Source organism: Etheostoma cragini, chromosome 24 (genome assembly GCF_013103735.1).
Source record: "Etheostoma cragini isolate CJK2018 chromosome 24, CSU_Ecrag_1.0, whole genome shotgun sequence".
Lineage (NCBI taxonomy): Eukaryota > Metazoa > Chordata > Actinopteri > Perciformes > Percidae > Etheostoma > Etheostoma cragini.
In genome coordinates, this window is record NC_048430.1 from 2,156,169 (window position 1) to 2,176,042 (window position 19,874).

Genomic DNA, 19,874 nt, shown 5'->3' on the forward strand with positions numbered 1-19,874 from the left:
GAGAGAGAGAGAGAGAGAGAGAGAGAGAGAGAGAGAGAGAGAGAGAGAGAGAGAGAGAGAGAGAGAGAGAGAGAGAGAGAGAGAGAGAGAGAGAGAGAGAGAGAGAGAGAGAGAGAGAGAGAGAGAGAGAGAGAGAGACCTCCAGGAGGAAAAAAGAAGTGAAAATGATAGGCACGTGCACGATGGAGAAAGATGGCAAGGTTGAGAAAGGAGGGAGAAAGCAAACCAGTGAAGAAGAGTGAATGAGAGGGAGAGAGCAAAGTGAGAGTGCCTGAGCATCCTCATCCCAAAGTAGTAGAAGAAGTAAGGAAGGAAGAGGAGTCAGAGAGTCAACGCCCTGCTCCGACTGAATGAGCAGCTTCTTTCCTCCGCGCACTCATCCCTCCATCCCTGCTGAGCTGTACACAGGAGGATACAACTCAGCTTCTCAGCACTTGAGCTGCGTTTTTGCTATCAGAGATAGTGGTTATGTTTCAGGGGGAATGATTGGAAATCATTCTCGGCTGTGGGAGAGAAAACGGTTACCTGAGTGACTTTTAAGGACACCTGTAAGAGGATCTTTAACTACATGTGGAAGAAGACAAGGTTGAGAAATCAAGTTGGGACTGCTGCATATACCTGGAATATAGGGCAAAGAGGGAGATCTCTTTTCTCCTGCATGGTGGTGGTGAATGTGTGGTGGCACCATGGGATGCACCACCAGCGTGGTTCTGTTGGAGGGGCTCCGCTCCATCCTTGAGAGGAACTGTGGCTACATCAAGGGGGCAGTGGAGCTGGGGGCTCTGGAAGAGGAAGAGGAAACACTGAGTCTGAGGGGATCTCAACACTGGATTCCCACCACTGCTCTGGTAAACCCCCTTTGAAATGTTGCTTTGCTGTCGTGTATGTTAATAATTTCCAGTTATTTCCCAGTCTTTTGCAACAATTGTTGTGTTTTTAATTAAACTGCAGCCAGAATGTAGAGAATACTTATTTTTCCAGTTTCATTTGCAAACAATTAGTGACAACCAGTGACTCCACTAGCTATAGTTTTTTTCCTTCACATATACTGTACATATAAGCCCAGGTCTTCTTGAGGTAAAAAATGAATAATTTACAGATAGAGCGCAGATTCGTCAGATTAAACACAAGTTACTGCCCAGATCAGCAGAATTTTGACTAATAATCTTCTTAATAGACTCCCCAGAGGAACTAGATTTAGTAGTTAAGTATATCTTTCAGTGCCCCCGAACACACAATTACTGGTGCAGCACATTGAAAGCTTAACATCTGGCTGCAAAGGGAAATGTAAGATAAGTCTTAGGATTTGCACAAGTTTGCCTGTCCTGAGCAAGAAAAGTAAAATCTAGGTCTTGATTCATTTTTCCTCGGTCTGTAGCCATGTCGTCTTCTAGTTGGATACGCGTCGCTACATTAAGCTACTTCCCTCACCATAGCTCCATTAGCCCACAGCCTGCCCTGTATTAAATCAGAGAGATTTAATGGACAATCAATAGCGAGGGATTTAAACAGGATTGCTTGTGCACACTTAGTCTAGGACATTCACTATCAACCATTATCATTTTTGGATGCAGGGTTTCCTTTACAATCATAAAGCTTTACAACAGTAATTGCATCAGTTGCAGCGAGAATCATTCCATCAATATCCAAATCTTAGTTCAGCTGGGGAACACAGGAAGCGTCTGGAATGGAGCCTTGGGCTCAATGTAGATTCGGACATTTTGAGCTGCTTTAGGAATTCAAATACTGTATGAATTGAAGTATGTGGACCAAATCTTAAATATAGTGTTTCCATTCATCATTTATGTATTACATTTTTATTCTTGTTTCCCTCTGACTTTGACCTCTCCAAGCCAGTAGAGGCTTAACCTTCCAGTTGCAATGTGAAAACACAGCTAAGCTACAGTAGCTTCCTGTATTTTTTGGACTCTCCAGCTCTCAATTCCGTCAGATGTCAGCACTGTCAAGATGGCCTGCTATTGGTCAACGTCTTCTTTAATCCTGTTGTGTCAGGTACCTTGTACAGAGAGGTATATTTCAGCATAGATGTGTTTAATTTAATAGGCCCAGGTCCCCAGTCACGTATAGCACTTGTATTGTGTTTTCACATCAGCACCTCTGAGAGCTCTGACATCATAGCGACTTAGGGAACTCCCCTCTTTTGTATCATATTTAACTTGTCCCACATGTTTTTCCCCGAACTACCTGGAGCCACACATTAATCAGATGAGTGAGCTAAGTTGCATGTGCTAACTACATGTGTGTGCATGTTTGTGTATCATGGTCAGTCTGAAGGGGAAGTTTGACTTTTCAGGCAACACCCTCACATTTTCTCTCTCGGGGGGGCCTGTAGCTCCCAAACATTACGTCAGCCTGCTCTTGTGCAATTCTCCACAGACTTGTGTGTGTGTGTGTGTGTGTGTGTGTGTGTGTGTGTGTGTGTGTGTGTGTGTGTGTGTGTGTGTGTGTGTGTGTGTGTGGGTGTGGGGGTGTGGGTGTGTGTCTGTGTGTGTGCTCCCATGTCCCATGGAGGGCTCCCATGTCCTAATGGGTTCAAGCTGTGTAAAAACAAATGGACGTCATCCTTCTGCTTCACTCTCTCTCTTTTTCTTGATCTCTCCCTCCCTTTCTCTCTCTCTTTGCTGTTTTTTTACGTCAAGCTTTTATGCAGATGGTCTAGTAAACTAATTTGTACTCCCATCATACAAGGATTCAGACACAAACTCACACACCCTCGTGGTATTGCTGGCCTAGGACCAGCGATAGCTCCAGGAAGCGGGATGGCATGAGAGATGTGGGTGAATGAAACTGGATGACCTCAGTGTAGCCAGAGCCTTTGACAAGAGGCTGATTATCACGCTGAGCTGGTAACGCTGTCACTGAGGCCTCCGCAGGACGATAGGGACGCAGTACACTCAGCAGTCCTTTACACACTGAGGCCAGAGGAAGGTCAAGTCAGAAACCTGCATTTAGTTTAATCTCACAGCCTTTTACTGGTCCTGTTCTGGTCCTGGCTTGGTGGGCTCTTGAGCTACACACTTACTGTGTGTCCTCTTACAATATGTGTTAGTTGTTACTATCACTGTGGCAGCTATCCACACTTGTATTAGTTATGGTACTGATGCTGCTCTTTTCATGATGGTTATTTCTGTTTTTTTCCATCTCACCTCACCCCATGGGTGTGTAGAGTTGAACCCCCTTATTTTTTAGCATGTGTGCAGTTTCCTGTGTTTTTAAATAAGTTATTTCTCTCAATGGCATATTTTAGCAAGTCCCTTTGAAGCAAGTACAGTTGAAACAAGTTTTGCAAATTATGCACAGTAACTCACACATCAGAGAACACTGCTGTCAAAAGTGAAAGACACACACACACACACACACACACACACACACACACACACACACACACACACACACACACACACACACACACACACACACACACACACCCTTACCTGCCTTTATGCTACATTTTGTTAGCAGTGATGGTGCTGAAACTGCACCAGAAAGCCACAGCCTTTGAAGTCATCCTGACCTGTGGCATGTCATTGCCTCGCTCTGACATCCCACCTCTCCCCCTCTCATTCTGCATGCCAAAAAGACAGAAAGATGCAGTGGCTTGTATACAGTAGTGTAGTCTTGGAGTTTTGTGTAACGAAGCATACGAGAGAAAAAACACCATCAGGATTTGCATACAATTACCCACAGTGATTCCTCATTGAAAACTATAAATGTCATTATTCTGAAACACTCTCTCTGATAGAAAACAGCTATGCCGAGGCCCCTCCATTGCTCAAAGATTAAAGGAAAGTTATTCTCCTCGGAGAAAAAGCTGACTGCATGGAGAAACAAGGGGCAACTCAAACTGTTCCTGAAACAGCAGGAGAGTGTTTGTGTTGCATCTAAGAGCCGGATAAGGGGGAAGAGTGTTTTAACTAACCCTGCTGTGAGTGCCCACTGCAGCGGATACGGCGCAGCAACAGTTCAAAGCGGAGCTGTACATCAATGGGGAGTAGAACTTTATCAACACAGATAAAATGCTTTTACTGTGACTTGCGATAGTTATTTTTAGTCATTTCAACAGTAAAGCAGTACCATCCATCTGACAATCAAAACTGACGTTAGAGAATAACCTATCTGCCTGCAAGTTAACTGCTGTACACTATGTAAGAGAGTATGCGTTACTTATTTCAGTATAATTACACAATAATCACCACATTAGGTACTATTTGTTTGCTTGGGAATTTGTGGCATGTACCATTTGACTGTTGTAGTGAAGTAGTAAACATTTTCTTCAGTGACAAAAGATATAGCCTGATCAACGCAGGATTATCTCAGGGACAATACCAATATTGATATTTGAGGGTTTAAAAAAACTGATATTGATACATTGGCCAAGGTTCATTTTACTAACATAACCCATAACATAAATAAAAAGTTTTTAAATGGTTACCTTAAATTAGATTTTTTTGATTGTGACTAAGACATCTGTTGGGGACTAGGACAGTTTATAGTTGAACAAAAGGAACTTCACTATATGATAGACAAACTATAGAAAGGTGACACTATTTTAAAACATAATTTTATAATTTTTTTAACTTCAATATTCTTGTAATTTATTGTCCGACACCCATATTTTGTACCGGCTGGTATTGTGTCCAATATGATAAATGTCCCCAAGCGATGTCACTTGGGTCAGTGTTGTTTTTGTTGTTGTTTTTTGGGTCAATGCTGTTTGAAAATGAACTGGGAGTGGGAAGTTAGAAAGGAATGAGCTCACCAGACCTCAGCTCCTCATCTCTGCTTGAGGCCGGAAGCTCCAGGCTACATGGTCCAGTGGTATAACAGTGCTATGCTAAATCTGTGGAGGGCTCTTTTAAAACAGCAGGCCATCTTCCTGAAAGCTACCGTACTGAGTAATGGTATTTTGGTTGCCATTTTATTATTGAGTATTACTATTACTTCTCTTCTCTTGTACCTACTGGCAGGTAGTGATACCCAGTAAGTATTTTTATTGAAACCTAAATGTAAAAATTACTTACACTGTAGTATGTTTTCTCCATTCATCTCCTCTTATCTTCTATCTTTTCTGACGTTTTATATTTTAAACACACACACACTAGGCAGGTGGAGCAGGCACATAACATGATCTCTGGGCCTCTTCTAAGTTTTTAATGCGGGAGTGGTCCATTTCTTCTCCCCTCCTTTTCACACAATTCACATACTGTACATACAAACACACTCATATTCACACACACCCTCACAGCTGCACAGCTGTGAGGGTGGGAGGGGCCCTATATCCGTCTGATGAGAGACAGAGCTCGAGAGTGAGAGGGAGAGGGAGGCTGGGTTATTGTGACTGAGTACAGAGGGAATCTCACTGGACGTCGGCAAAGCTCTCCCAACATTCACATACAGCGGGCAACTTTGTGCCAAGGCAGTGTGTGAGCAGTGAGTCTCACACCTGTTTACAGGCAGGCAGGATTGACCACCATGCAGGGCCGGGCTGCCAAAGCCCCCAAAAGGGAGATGGTGATAGAATCTCCACAGCAGTACAAGAGCCTGGCTGAGATTGAGGCAGAGGTGGAGACTGGTGGGTCACAGGTGGCAGCGGTAAGTGTGCGCTGTGCCCTCTTCTACATAGAAGTCAGTCTCATTTTTAAAGAATCCTACCTAGTTCTGGTAGTTGGATACGGAACTGATGTTATCTGATTGTTTTAACAAGTTTCCTATCTCTTAGATCCCTTTTCAAGAGCAACTTTGAAGTATTCTTTTTTAAAGGGTTAGACGGAAATGGGAAATAGCAGCTTCAGGGTACACCTCTCTAGGGGGTTGAATGTTGATCTTTTTTTAGGAAATGGAGCACTTGTGGCTCTTTCTGTACATTAACTGTTGCTGTGCACCAGAGTCAGGCAGATTGACAAATTGGCTGCAAAATTGGTGCAATGATAAATATATAAAAATATACTATAGATGTAGACATTTTGTGGTAGTTGGACAAATATTTGAATACCTAACAATTTGCCACTTTACTACTATTTTTCTAAATGCATAGTTTGTCATTTAATTGCAAAACTTTACTAAAGTTGGATACTTTTTTTCATCGGTAATTGAAGATGATACATTTTAGTTAACTTGTAAGGTAAGAGCTTATTAAATGGACATTATTTGAGTTTATTGAGCATAATTACAGCCCTTTTTCCACCTTTAAGTCAAACTTGATCTCACAACTGTGTCTCTAATGTACTCATGTAAGATTATTACTGGCAGGTCAGAGTTCACAGCTGTTTGTTGTTATCTTCTGTCTGAATGGCTATTATCCAGAGGGAAATCAGGACCGTCGATTTTCGACATATCAGATGATTTTTTTACATCCAAAGCTCAGAGATACGGAGGGATATTTTATTACATCATCAGGGGGATTGGTTGGACGTATCAAAATGTAAATCTGTGGTCAGTTTGTTATGTGTTCATTGGACCCAGACCAAGAGGCTAATCCAAATGTAATTGATGCACAATTACAATTAGAAATGCACAGAACGATGCTAACTTTTCTTCATATTTTGTCCAGAAGCTGATTTTTCTGTTTATTTGTTAATTTGTCAGTAAAGGGTACTTTGCACTTGAGATGTAACTGATGCATATTAACTATCGGTAATGTAATCAGTCATTTTTGAGATTCTGGGGTTGGTTGGTCAGTCAACTACTTTGGTCCACTGATAATATAAAATATTCAAAAACTGTTTGATGGATTGACATTAAATGTGGTACAAACATGTCTCCTCAGGATGAATCATAATAACTTTGGTTATCCCTTCCCTTTTTATCCATCATCAGGTCAAAATGCTAAACTGTCCATTACTTACTACCTGCAAAACTAATGACATTCCCATCAGCCTCAGCTTGTCTTTGTGTTTAGGGTTAATTAGTACATGTAAACATTGTACAAACTAGCTAAGATGGTAAACTTTACACCTGCTGAACTGAAACATGTTAGCATTGCCATTGTGGACATGCTAGCATAGTGATGTTAGCATTTAGCTTAGAGTAAAAACTGCAGCCTCACAGAGCAGTATTGTATACTCATTCCCATTCATAATCATTCTAATTTAAATGATAGATAGAAGGAAATAATGAACATTGCTGAGTTAATCTTTTGTCTCACAACTTCACGCACAGTGTCCTGATTTTAATATGCAAGCACAGCCACACGTGTTTGTTGTATGCAAGGTTCTAATATCACAGTCAGGCTGGTTGAGGGAAGACATGCTGGAAGACTCCCTTTTTTTTCTGTGGAATGTTAAAGCTGACGTCTGCAGCGCTGGGGGAGTTTAATCTCTGCTACATCATGAACTATGCTACACTATCTTACATACTGCCAAGCACCAATGCTTACAAAGCCATCTCTGTAGCATAATGATTTACTGAAGAATCCTGTTTGGACTGTACATAGGCAAGGCAAGGCAGCTTTATTTGTATAGCACATTTCAACAGGGCAATTCAAAGTGCTTTACACAAAATCATTTGAACAGATAAAACACAAGTATCCTCAAAAAAAATAAAAAATTCATAAAATAGATCAAACTAAAGTGTAAACATAGGAGGAATATTCATTAAAATGATCAGCAGAGTGATTAGTAGAGCTGCAATGACCACTATTTACTTCTCTTGTTCAGGTTTTGAACGTGAGCTCATGACACAGTGACTGGTACAATGGCACACCCACAGACTCTCACTCATCCATCCATCCCTCGCTTCTCTCATCTAGCATGTCCTCTTCTGTTAACCCACATTCATTTCTGTCTCTGTGCCAATTCCTGCTGCTGTATCTGTCTGTACTCTGTGAAAAGACAATAGCAACTTGTTGTCCACTGTCAATACCCCAGATTTGTAAATCATCCCATATACAGATACCCTTATTAATTGAACAACTATTGGTCAACAAATGATGAAAATTTACTGAAAGGCCACACATATTTATATGGAACAAAACAGGTAGTCTGTCTTGCCACATGTTTCCACTTGCTGATCCAGTGTTGTAATCTACTTTTTTAGATAAAGCCGAAGATCATAGAGCCTCTGGACTATGAGAATGTGCTTCTACAGAGAAAGACCCAGATCATTAGTGATGTTCTGCGGGACATGCTGCAGTTCCCAACGGACGACTTCCAGGTAAGACGTGGAGAGAGGTTTGTTTTAGGCTTGTAGGTACACTGTTGTTTAGCTTTTCCCCTCTTATAGTTCAAACTCAGTTGCAGAACAATGTATCTGGTAGTAATTAGAGGCTGGCCACAATAATGCAGAAGTTTGAAACCAGGGTTTACCTGTAGACAAATATGCCACTCCTAATAATACCCTTTGTTGTTTTCTAAGGACTTTCCATCCACACTGAAATGTTAAATTCAACACAACAAATCAACATTGGTTCTCAGTTTCAAAGGGGGCATATTATGCCCATTTCTAGTTCATACTTTGTTTTCTGCAAATGGTTTAATGAAGCCTTGCTTAGGAATACAGCTGCACTGTGTATGTAGTTTTACATTCATGATTTGAATTAGTCAAACACTTGTTAAAAGGCTGCAGCATCATAATGGTACATGAAGAGATCCATGAAGCAAGACTTGTGTTACCAGGAGAGACGAATAAATATGATGAGAGGACGAGGGTCAGGTGACTGACAAAGTTTGCCAAAGGCCCCAGATGGAAGTTGCTCAGTGTGGATATGGATGTGTATGTGAGACTATAGTTGGGTGAAGCAGGATGTTGCGGTAAGGCAGGTTGACCCAGTTAGGTCAACTGATTCACTCATCGCTAAGTCTTTTAATGGCTATCTTGATGTTTAAATTTGTCTTCACTTTGTAGGAAATCAGTTCCTACACAGCAAGTTACGATGATATGAGTAAATTAAACCCGTGTGTTGAATCTGCTATAAATTTGGCTTCTACACGTACTGTGTGTAATCATGGGCTCGCGGTCTTATAAACATTTATACGCTACATAGATCTGCTGCTTGTGTTCAAAGAAGCTCATAGACTGTGTCAACATTACATCATCGCAGTGCTGAGATGGATCTCAACTGGGGGGGATCTCCACTCCCAGTTTAAGAGAGAGAGAAAACGGGGACAAGATTCGAGCCGAGCCAATGTATGTATCCCCCTTTTCATGTAGAGCTCCATTGTTGTCAAAATATATTAAAAACATCAATGAGCCACACTGTTGCACTGGGTGACATGTTACTTGACTACCATGAACACAGACACTGTCATTTATTTAGACTCATCCCACATATACCTTCCTTCTGCCCCAAATACTTACTAGAGCAACAAATGTGGATTAATCCACTGCTGAAAATAGTCCCCGACAATTCAATTCAGTTTCATTGTATTTATATTGTCAAATCATAACATAAGTTTTCTCTGAGGAAAATGGTCAGCCTTCTTCCTAGGCAAATACACTATTTTCTCCTGTTTGAGTAACTTTTGCTAAAACCTAAAGTGACCAGCTGTTAAAGGAGATTAATAAGCCTTTTATAAAGATTAAACTATGTATTTGTGACCATTTTTCAAAGATCCTCCCAAATTCTCTGTCCAATTTGTCACACAACACATATAATAGTTAAATTAAGGCAACAAAACGAGATTATTGAATCCAAACAGTTGTGGAGTTTAGAACATTAACAGAGTATGTATTGGGAAATCTTACACATACATTATGCTTTTAGACTATTTCACAATCAGTAAGTGGTTTTCATTACAAGGCTGCAGAGCACAGCCATTGCTAACTGCTTGCCCTTAGTGTGTGTGTGTGTGTGTGTGTGTGTGTGTGTGTGTGTGTGTGTGTGTGTGTGTGTGTGTGAGTGTGTGTGTGTATGGTCCGACCCAGTCTGTCCATCTGTCTAACCTGCCATATGTTTTACATCACTGGGCTTAGAGAGGAGGAGGCGGGCGCTAGCCAGACATTAGGGTCTAGCATGTGAATGTGCTACACACACACACACACACACACACACACACACACACACACTTATATGGATACACAGTTGCACACAGTAACTGGGTGGGCAAGAGAGTGGCTTGTTGTGGAAGGAGGTAAAGTGTTGAGTTATACAGTAGATCAACCAGACCGTCTCCCCAAACAAACAACTGCATATTTTGTCTGTTCAAACAGCTTATTACGACCTGTATTGTTTATTTTTAGGTGATGGTAGACTTTTATCCAGGAGAGCCCTGTTTGTGTCTTGCATGGAATGAAAAGCCAACATCGACTTATCTTAACTTGCATACGTAGGTTATATTAGGTGATGTTAATTAATGTCACATACTCAATATACCTAACTTTTGCGAAACTTATTTTAACCCACACCACGATCTTTTTTCCAAACCTAACCAAGTTCTTTTGTTGCCTAAACCTAACCAAACTGCAATCCTTTTACAATGTTATCCACGTCTTCAAAACTGTGACCGTTTCAACGTGTATCTGTCGCTGGTACTCTCCAATTGTCATGTCATTTTGGAAATCATTGGCAAACAACATTTTCAGTCATTTAGTCATTTAGGTATGAGGACGTGTTGGGACAACTTCTCCTAGATGTGCACTCATGTAGAACAGGAGAGATCTTTGGATAGATATTGGACAGAATGTGGTCAATAATTGAATATTTTAATTCATAACGGAGTATAGTGGTCAAGTAAGAATGACATTTCTCTTTTTCTTATCCAGAGTTTTCCGACGTTTGATCCGCCACATATGTACAGATAAAACACTACAGTCACTTCCATCTTTCAAACTTGAAAGCGGTCCTCAGAACACTCACTCCCACAGGGGTGTCCTTTGGTCAAAGTCTCCTGTGAGTGACTGGTCAAACAGGCAGGCTGTGTATGTGTTGTCTCATTCGTTTTCAGTGAATGGGAAAAGTTAGGGCACCCACCGACTGAGGAAGCGGCTCTGAAGCATGTGCGAGTACAGCTGTAGTGTCCATGAAGTCTCATACTGTGATATACTGCATTATGCTAATTGATCATTCACCCAAAAATTTATATTCAGCCATTATCTACTCACCCTTGAGTTTTATAATCACCAAGCACATGCCCCTTAGCCTTCACTCACCCTGCTGACGCTATTGAATTTAAAACAAAAGTTGTTCATTTGGGAAAATATTCCCTTTCTTGCCTAGAGTTTAATCTCGGCTCCTGCTTCATATTTATCAGGTAGACATGAGAGTGGTATTGATTGTATCATCTTTCTCACAGGAAGAAAGCAAATAAAAGCATTTTCTGAATTTCCTTAACAAGGTCATTTAAAAAAAAAAAAGTTATATAACAAATTCGAAAAAGTCTGTCTTATGTGATGTCTTTTAGCTTTTGTAGGCAAACCCCTGCATTGCCGGCATGAAGGACCAATATTGTTTTCGCTGCAAATGTTTTAACATAACTGGACTGATTAAACTAAGCTCAGTTTGGGCTTCTGACAAGTCTTTGATAGCTATTGCAAGAGTGAACTGTAGAAATGAGGGCAGTCTCATTAACTGTACATGCTTGCCAGCGTAAGAATAGGAGTTTTTTTACAAAATTAGGTCACTGTGCCACTGTTTCCTACTCATCTTTATGGGTTGAGTAGAAAAGCAGAACAGTAAGTGGGAGCAAGGCCCGAGGCGCCTTTTGCTCCTCAGCTAGGGATCTTTGCTCTCTTCTCTCTGGCTGTATCTGTCTAGCAGGATGAAGAATTGGACTTGATTAATAAAGGCTGCAGTACATTCTTTGCTGTACTATTTTTTTCTCTTTTTTTCTTATAGCAATTTGAAAGAACAAAAGTACCATCTACTATTATCTTTTTAACCTTGCTTGAAAGAATAGCTCATGATTGAGGATCAATAATATGATTTATTACCCTAAAATCTGAAAACGAGTGGAGTTGCAAAACCTGCATGTTTAGCTTAGAAAGCTAACTTCCTAGTTTCATAGTTATTAGACAGATATGAGTGGGGTACAGCTATGAGAGTGGGAATGATACAGATATTATGAATTTCTTGGCAAGAAAGCAAAGAGGCAGATTTCCCAAAATGTCAAATGGTTTCTTTAAATGAGGCAATCTAATATAATTTGATTATCTAAATGAATGAGGAGGAATCAGAGAGGCAGAGCGTGGAGGAGGTAGACAGGTGTGGGGGTAGCTCATTAGAGCAGTGCCAGGTGTGGTAACTGACACAGATGATTCTTGTTGGTCTAATAACACTGTCCCTACATGTTCAGTAGTATGCTGGATCTTCAGATGACTGGTGAAAAACACTGGTTGATTAAAGAAGTTGCAATGGGATGAAATAATAACGGACCAGTAATTTAATTACAGTAGTTAATACCAGTAAGAGGCAGTAATGCAACAGATGGGATGCCAACTGCTGTAAAACCCTTAAGAAGAATAAAAAGAAGAAGACATTCACACATCACGGACAAAAGGAAGTTGCGTTGTGAGATATTGTTTAGTTGAACTGCGTTATGAGCAACTGGACTGTGCGTGAGAGAGAAATGTGCAACCAGAGACATACACTCAGAAAGTGTGTGAATGTATTAGGGCTGAGCCTTTGTCCTGATTCAATTCTTTAACCTTACGTGTATACATGGCATTAAACAAAAGTTGAATAATACGCTTCCAGAGACAATATATCATTAGACATTTTTAAAAACAATTTTTTTCCCACAAAGAATTTCATTTGTAAAGAAATGCATGCCTTTTTAGTTACTCTGCATTTTCTGCTTTCACTCTGTTTTGCTGGAAACTGATATGTCGCTCTTGGTGGCACCCTATAAACGATAAATAATAGGGTGAATCATTTGTAAAACAGTATATAAAATAAGTAACTTAGTAAAAGTAAATAAATACAGAGGGACATAATCTAGAGGAAATAATCAATTTAAAAAATGGCTGCAAAACAAATCATGACACGATTCTTTATTTCCACCGCCAAAATTTATGTTGGAAATGTGTGAGTAGTTGTAAAATGAAGCAGGAAAGGGTTGACCATGTATGCTCTGTTGTATAAAAATACCAGCAGGATGGGTCTGCTGTGCCAGTCTCTTCTATCAGTATGTTTTCATGCCTGCTTTCCCTTTCTCTCCTCAGATCTCCTGCCTGAGGCGCCAGGGCAGGACTCTGTTCTCCACCGTGCCAGAGACCGCAGAGAAAGAAGCTCAGTCGCTGTTTGTCCAAGAGGTAAAACTAATACAAACCTGGACATAAGCCTTCTTTGTTCATTCTTTATTCCTTGGTCTTGGCCAAAGCCTCAACCTCTCTGCCCTCACCGAAGCCTTTGCAATCTTTTTGTTTGAAGCACAGCCATGTTTTCTCTCATTTCTCCCAAACAGAGGTGCTTCCACCTGTCTAGATAATTCAGCTGGCTCCAGCACCCTAAAGACCCATCAGAAAGGATGCTAGTGTAAAAGAAAAGTGTTTGTTGACCGCTCCTGTGATTTACAGACGAGGGAAAACTGATACCGTGCAAATTACAAATGTTGCTGTTAGCCTTTAAATGAACTTCCATTTTTGTTCTCCGCCCTTACGTTTCCTGATAGGGTCCACAGTTCAGTTCTCGTCATGCTGTTTCAGAAGAGCTGTGTGCTGGGAGATTTGGGGTGCGGCCTGATAGAGCCTGATAAGGGATAGTCCCCCATGGATGCATCCAGAAATTACATAACTACATCTGGAGTAACTCAAAGACCTTATACAGATGGGCTGTTCTCTGAATTTATTTGTCTACTTTTTGGTGACTCCTTGCCTCGTGTCAACGTGTATTTTAGGAATTCACAGAATAGGAATATCTCAAACCAAATGATAACACTGGTGCTTGTTTTTGTTTTTGTTGTCAAATATTAAGGTGGCCTCTCTCATTTTGACTAGCAAACTTCCAGGGAACTTCATTAGCTTGAACAGACGATGACCAAAACAATCAATAGATTGACACCTGCATTGATTTGAAATGAATAATTATACAGAAAAGACCCATCTGGATGGGATTGATTTCTGTGGCGGAGATGAGGTATTTTTAATATTACCTGCGTTGGTCAGTGATTTTAATCCAGTCCGGAGCGCACATGTCTGTCATCTTCCATCTGCCTGCTAGCCTAGTAATATTTACAACCCCTATGGGCACTGAGCTTCATTTGGATGTGATGCATTTTAGTGGTTTTACCATAGTTGCATCTGCTAAAGCTCCTTCAAGTCTTAAAATCTGCCTTAAAAGCAACATTCCAAGATAATTTTTACTAAAATGTTTTTGGATAGAAATCCAAGGTTGTGTTAGTAACCAGAGTCCGTCCGTGTCTGGACCATGTATGGAAGGACTCATCTTAATTTGTTCTTGTTGAAATGACCCCTCACCCCCTCTTCACTTTCTGTCTCTGCAGTGTATCAAAACCTACAAGTCTGACTGGCATGTGGTCAATTACAAGTATGAGGAGTATTCAGGAGACTTCCACCAGCTCCCAAAGTGAGTGTGTGCGTGTGTGTGTGTGTGTGTGTGTGTGTGTGTGTGTGTGTGTGTGTGTGTGTGTGTGTTTGCGCGTGCGTGCGTCAGCTATGCTAACAGGTGCTGTGAGGTGTAGACCATTTTTAAAAGGGCCTGTAACAAATTGGAGGTAAGGAATTTGATACGTTACTGAAATGCATCATGGGAAATGTGAGACGTATTGTTTTTTAATTCTTGACCCATACTAGCCCCGTTTTTGGACTATCTCATTCACTTTAGGGGAGGCAGTCATGGATGGTTTATAGAAAAGCTTAGGAAAGTACTTTTTTAAATTCAGTAAATAAAACAGATATACACCTTTACTTACTCTGCTTTTAAACCCCTCCAAATTAAATTTAACACTTAGATGATTGTGTCAATTTGACAAACAGATGATTTTAATGTGTTAATTTGCTAAGCTCTATAGCTTTATATCCGTGTACTGTTCAGATACTAGTCTGTTTTGTCCATTGCATAGCACACAATGCTGCAAAAACACCCTCCAAGGGATATTGTAAATGTTATTTTGTTCAGTGACACTGCCCTTTGTTTACAGCCCAGTGAATGTGTTAACCAGAACTCTAGAAAGACGGAAATCTGTGTAACGGAAGCTACAAGCTCTTCCACAACAATAGAAGGCTTCCTATGTTTTTCTACCGATGATAAGCATAGCTATTCTGGGACTGCTGTTGATTGATATCAATAGAACTTAAGGGAAGTCCCACAATCCTTACAGTTTGTGTCCTTGGTTGAGCCACTTCCTTAAAGGACAGGAATGTGCTTTACAGATGTTTCACGTGTGTCACGTTTAAAACATTGTAAACCTAGACAAGCCCTGGCCTTGACAAAACCTTTTATGCTAGTAGTTCCCCCGAGCAAGCTGGGTCTTGTAAAGGTCAAAGGGCAAACTGTCCGCTTGGGGTTTGAGCTGCGCTTAGAGAAGCAGCTGCAGTATTTGGGCTACATCCTGTAAAGCTAGAAGCCTTTCCCCCAAACCCACATGATTGTTTCCCAAAATGAACTATAATATAACATTAATATAATATTTCCTTACTTTGACACTTACACGTAAGTCTGCATTTATCCCAACCTAACTAAAAGGAGCAGTTTGCATCCATGTCTTTATCTAATAATCTATTTATTTATTCTGCGTGTGTGTGCATTCCCGTAGTTGTTTGTTTGATGTTTATATTTAACCTGTTAGGGTGCAGTGCATGTAAGTCCTTGGGTGATAAGTTCTTTTAAGTAAACTGAAGTGGAACTAAGTGAGCAAGATCTAAGTTGTATTTTCCTTGTTCTTTCAGTAAGGTATTGAGACCTGAAAAACTGGCAGCTCACCTGTTTGAGGTGGATGAAGATGTAGAAAAAGATGAGGTGAGTCCACCAATCTTAAACTTTTTTCTCCTGTTTGTTTAGGGAACACTTATGTCTCATAGTCTTCTCACAATTCACTTCTGAAATAAATTCATCCTTTCTCTAGGCCTCAACATACCCTGTTTAAACAGAAACTTGATTACAGGGGAATGCTATAGAGCACGAACTATTAAATTGATTCTACAAAATTGTATTCATTTATTTTATTTCACTCCTTTATTACAAGGCAACCTTTGGATTCTTTTGTTTAATGTTTGAGGCCCTCGCCATTTCCCAGAATAGCGGACATCTTCGTGACATTAATGGCATTTTAAGGTCAAATCTCCTCCCAATAATTATTGATTTAATGGAACAACAGTGACCTTTAATGGACACACCTTCTCAGCTGAGGTTGTCTGCCTCTGAAAGGAAGTTTCTCCTTGCCTCTGTGGCCTAGTGCTTGCTCTTGGTGGGAACTGTTGGGTTTCTGTAAATAACATCACAGAGTATGGTCTAGACCTGCTCTTTATGGAAAGCGCAATGAGATAACTGTTGTTGTGATTTAGCGCTATATAAATAAAATCAAAATGAATTGATGTGTGTTCTTTGCACCTCCTCTTGCAGGACACAGCCTCCCTCGGATCTCAGAAGGGAGGAGTGTCTAAACATGGCTGGCTGCACAAAGGCAACATGAACAGTGCGATCAGTGTTACTATGCGGGTGGGTATGGTAACAGCTTTAACCACTAAAGGCAGCACAGCCTTTCACAGCCCCTTCTAATATTGTTAGTAGTTACTGTAGCATTGTTGATATTGATGTACAGTAAATACACACTTTTTAGGCAATGTGGTTAAAGGAGGAGTACTACTAAGCTTTTTAAAACAGTTGTATATTGTTTTCTGTAGCTCTGGAAGAGTGTAAAAGATGAAATACGATAAATGCATTAACTTGACAGAATTATTGCCTTGAGAGCTCACAGAGCTCTGCAATGTTTACACCAAGGAGAATGTATTCCTTTTTTCTAAATCAGTCGTTTGGCATTCAGAAAACTAAGATCTATCAGTTGTTCCCTTTTGATCATATTGGATTAGTTGTTCTGGATACAATTTTTTAGGTTCTAGCAAGTGTGTTGACAATTTTTGTGAAAGTGTTTTCTCTTCATAACTTTCAATGTTGGGTAAATACAAACCTTGGACTTTCTCCTGTCAATTTGTCTTTTTCTCTATGCACATATGGAAATAAAATTAGCCATTGCTTGCGGTAGCCCATTGCTTGTCTACTTTTAATTTTACCCTTGGGCTTTCCCATGCCCTATCTACTCTTTTAAAGAAAAAGAGGCCATTTGGGATATTAACGTTCTCTATTTTCATCCTCTAGTCCTTCAAGAGGAGGTACTTCCATCTGGCCCAGCTGGGAGATGGATCCTACAACCTCAACTTCTACAAGGACGAGAACACCTCCAAAGAACCCAAAGGAACCATCTTCCTTGACTCGTGCATGGGAGTTGTTCAGGTAAACAATCGTATGCACTGGGGCTTTTAAAACCGCAGCCCCCAAAATATGAATTTAGAAAAAAGTTGTGCATTCTCTTAATAAATATGTAATAAAATGGACTGTATGAAATTAATTAGCATTTATGTTCTTTCAGAACAGCAAAGTGCGTCGGTTTGCCTTTGAGCTGAAGATGCAGGATAAGAGCACGTTCCTGCTGGCTGCAGAAAGCGAAGCAGAGATGGAGGAGTGGGTCGGCACCCTCAATAAGATTCTCCACAGCAGCTTTGAACAGGCCATGCAGGAGAAGAGGAATGGAGACCTGCATGACGGTGTGTTTTTGTGCTCTTTATTTTATTGCTTTGACATCTTCTGCTTTATCATCTTAATTATTACTGCATATGCTTATTTGCCTGCTTTACAGGGTTCGTGTCTGCATTTGTCTCTAGTTTTTGATGCTTTCTGCACTTGGCTTCTTTAGTTTGCCTGTAGCCGATGGAATAATGAATACAGAACAATAATCTGCAGGATGTTTCCTTGTGAAAAACAACTTTACCAATATTTTTATGTAATATTTCCCCCCTCATAGAGCGCCAGAGAACAACACATCATTATGATTTTATATAATTGCATCAGCTAACAGCATTAACGTTGATCTTTCCAACAGATGAGGAGCATGGAAAAACAGACCTCTCCTCCGGAAGTTTTCAAGACAGCTTTCAGGTAGCCCATTTTTTTCTATCAAATCACATGTTAAAACAATGCTCACCACCTCTGTTTAACCATGCCGTGCTACAAATGTCTGAAGGTGCCACAATGATCCTCACTTGGAAGGAGTTGTAGGTTCAGCTGTAACAGCTTTGCTTTGAGTGGAATTGCTAAACAGCTGTATTTACTGCAACCAGGTTTCCTGTTGGTGCTAACCAAGCAAACATCTGGTAAAGTGTGTATGGCCTCCATATGCAGAGGCCAGATGCCAACACTGGTGCTAAACAGGAGCAGAACGTGGCAGTCTGAAAACAAACTTTTAAAGGCATAGTCTGATTTGCTGTAATTACCAAGTCAACATATACAGTAGCGCTAAAGCTGCTCTAATCAATGGTTTTTTTTATTTACCAAAAATGGATCAAATGACTCAAGTGTCCTGTAGAAGAGTTTGCTTGAAGTGACAAACCTACAGATAATTATTACCAAATTCCTCTTAGCTCTACTGGGTGGTTTAGCACCTTTCTGCTCATTGTTTTGATTTTCAAATGTATTTGTTGACTCTCACAGCTCTCAACATGGTTTCCAGCTGGTGTTCTGATAAAGAAATACGTGCAGACTTGTACTTTGCAAAGGCAACATGAATTTACATTGCACTGAATACACTGTCCTTGGATTTCCCAATTACATTGTTCATTTCTCCAATCAGTTTGATACTGTTTATCCAAACCAGGCCACTGATACGGACAGCATGATAGATTTCATTCCACTTTCTTTTTAATAACAAGCTGTTATTGACGTTAAATACATTTTTATGCTTTAACAGACTGCCAGAGATATTGATTCTAAAATGAGGAGTGAAGCTCGCCTGAAACTGTTCACTCTGGACCCTGACACACAGGTGATGAAGATAATACCTGACTACAAAGCCCTGCGCATTTTGTGCATTGTTTAAAGTATTGTTTAAATTCTAACTAGCACCACAGCCAATTTATCAATTTCAACCAACATGTTTGGCTGGGGCAATTTAAGCCTTCTAATATCTACTTATTCCACAGAAACTGGACTTTTCTGGCATTGAGCCAGACGTGCGGCAGTTTGAAGAAAAGTTTGGGAAGAGAGTCTTGGTCAGCTGTCATGACCTGTCTTTCAACCTGCAGGGCTGTGTTGCAGAGAATGAAGAGGGGCCAACAACTAATGTATGTTTCAATTTCAAAAATAAAAGCTGTCAGATGTAGTTGAAGGTGTCAATTACAACCCAAACTCCTCTGCTTTTTTTTTTTTTAAATCAAAGTTGACATAGACATCACACTTGCACATGTGTTTGCAAGTACAAAAACGTACTTTCAGTGTAATTTTAGGACATTTTTATTTTATCAAACAAGGGCAAGGTTAAAATCAGTTGAGATTACAGACACTTCATATGGCCCACTTGGCTGGTCCCCATCAAAACTGGTGGTGTCGGCACGAGGAATGGCCACTACCATGGCAACCAGTCTGGGCCTACCACCATGAATTAGAACCAGGACGACGCCGGTTTCCTGCTATCACTCTCCAAGGTCTCGATCTCTGTAGAAGGAAGACTCCTTTTACACTTGGCACTCAGCTGGGAAACCACAGCTATTAGCTCTGCTACTTAGGACACACACACACACACACACACACACACACACACACACACACACACGTACAAGTTTGAGTAATGGAAATGCAAGGTGGAAAGAGTGAATGGAAAGATGAATTACATCAATGCCGCATTTTGACTTAATGGAAAATGAGAAGTGCATTAGGTTACTTTATTTTTTTAAACTTTTGTTTTTCATCACAC

At 40.4% G+C, this 19,874-nt stretch overlaps 1 protein-coding gene across 10 annotated transcripts in view; it reads left to right on the forward strand.

Moving 5' to 3' along the window:
- The window catches only part of dock9b (dedicator of cytokinesis 9b), a 49,424-nt gene that overhangs the window by 8,024 nt on the left and 21,526 nt on the right, over positions 1-19,874 (forward strand). For 3 of the 10 annotated variants that reach the window (XM_034864359.1, XM_034864366.1, XM_034864363.1), the window contains exons 1-11: positions 5,314-5,613; positions 8,056-8,172; positions 13,117-13,206; positions 14,397-14,479; positions 15,802-15,871; positions 16,475-16,570; positions 17,228-17,362; positions 17,499-17,673; positions 18,009-18,064; positions 18,873-18,947; positions 19,105-19,245. In XM_034864359.1, the coding sequence (XP_034720250.1) occupies positions 5,494-5,613; positions 8,056-8,172; positions 13,117-13,206; positions 14,397-14,479; positions 15,802-15,871; positions 16,475-16,570; positions 17,228-17,362; positions 17,499-17,673; positions 18,009-18,064; positions 18,873-18,947; positions 19,105-19,245 (1,158 nt within the window). In that variant the 5' untranslated portion in view covers positions 5,314-5,493. Of the gene's footprint in view, positions 1-218; positions 849-5,313; positions 5,614-8,055; positions 8,173-13,116; positions 13,207-14,396; positions 14,480-15,801; positions 15,872-16,474; positions 16,571-17,227; positions 17,363-17,498; positions 17,674-18,008; positions 18,065-18,872; positions 18,948-19,104; positions 19,246-19,874 lie in introns of those variants that run through there. The other 7 variants (XM_034864360.1, XM_034864365.1, XM_034864364.1 and 4 more) reach the window with 3 other exon arrangements.